Source organism: Geospiza fortis, unplaced genomic scaffold (assembly GCF_000277835.1).
Source record: "Geospiza fortis unplaced genomic scaffold, GeoFor_1.0 scaffold69, whole genome shotgun sequence".
Lineage (NCBI taxonomy): Eukaryota > Metazoa > Chordata > Aves > Passeriformes > Thraupidae > Geospiza > Geospiza fortis.
Genome location: NW_005054555.1, coordinates 361,279 through 362,266, shown reverse-complemented (window position 1 = coordinate 362,266; position 988 = coordinate 361,279). Strand labels below are relative to the sequence as shown.

At 52.9% G+C, this 988-nt stretch overlaps 1 protein-coding gene across 1 annotated transcript in view; it reads right to left on the bottom strand.

Moving 5' to 3' along the window:
* The window catches only part of SGIP1 (SH3GL interacting endocytic adaptor 1), a 49,190-nt gene that overhangs the window by 17,768 nt on the left and 30,434 nt on the right, over positions 1 to 988 (bottom strand). The window contains exon 15 of the mRNA XM_031064076.1: positions 4 to 58. Within this exon, the coding sequence (XP_030919936.1) occupies positions 4 to 58 (55 nt within the window). The remainder of the gene's footprint in view (positions 1 to 3; positions 59 to 988) is intronic.

Below are 988 nucleotides of genomic sequence, written 5' to 3'. Positions count from 1 at the left end.
GGCGGGGGAGTGCCACACGGGGCCAGCGGCGTGCCGGGCCGGGCCGGGGACGAGGAACCTGCAAGGAGCAAACAAGGGGAGCCGTGAGTGCCCGCGGGCTCTGCCCCCGCGCTGCCCGCCCCAGAGCCCCAGGAGCTGCCCAGCGGCTGTGCACGGAACATTCCAGGAGGGATGATGCCCATGGGTTCCTGGCAGGGGCTGCTCAGTGCCCGGTTCCCTCTGCAAAATTGACACGGGAGGAGTCGTACAGCTTTCCCAAAAATACGGGCAGGAGGGATGGGATGATGGATGGAACACTGCTCCAGGGCTGGCACAACTGGGAGTTAGGGATCCTTGTCACAGTCATAGTTTCTGGAAAATATCTTCACCCAGGATTTTGTCCTGGGAAGCTGAGAAGCCTCAGAGAAAAAGGAAAACAATATTATCTCCTTTGCTTCTCCTGTGTTGTGCTCACATGTGGAATGTGTTTGGAGTGTGTTTCATTGGTTTCATGTGAATTGTTTTGACTTATTGGCCAATCAGGGTCAAGCTGTGTCAAGACTCTGGAGAGAGTCACAAGTTTCATTGTTATCTTTTTAACCTTCTGTAAGTATCGTTTCTGTATTCCTTAGTATAGTATTCTGTAATATAGTATCCTAAAATAATAAATCAGCCTTCTAAGAACATGGAGTCAGATTCATCATTCCTCCCTGCCACGGGGCACCCCACAAATACAACAGATCCTCATTGCAGGGCAAAGCTTTGGCCCAGCAAAGGAGGGGAAGGGTGGAAGGGGAAGGTTCTGGGATTTGCTGGGAGCACAACACAGCTCCCAACCCGCTGGAAGAGACTCCCAAAGAAGGGAGCTGAGCTCAGGGCTCACACAGACCCTGCTGCAGAGGGGGATTTCTGTGACCAAATGGGAATTCCAACAGGTGCCTCATGGGAGATCCAGGAGCCTGCTTTGCTCCACACACAGGAATTCTTTCCAGGAGAAACCCAGCAAGAC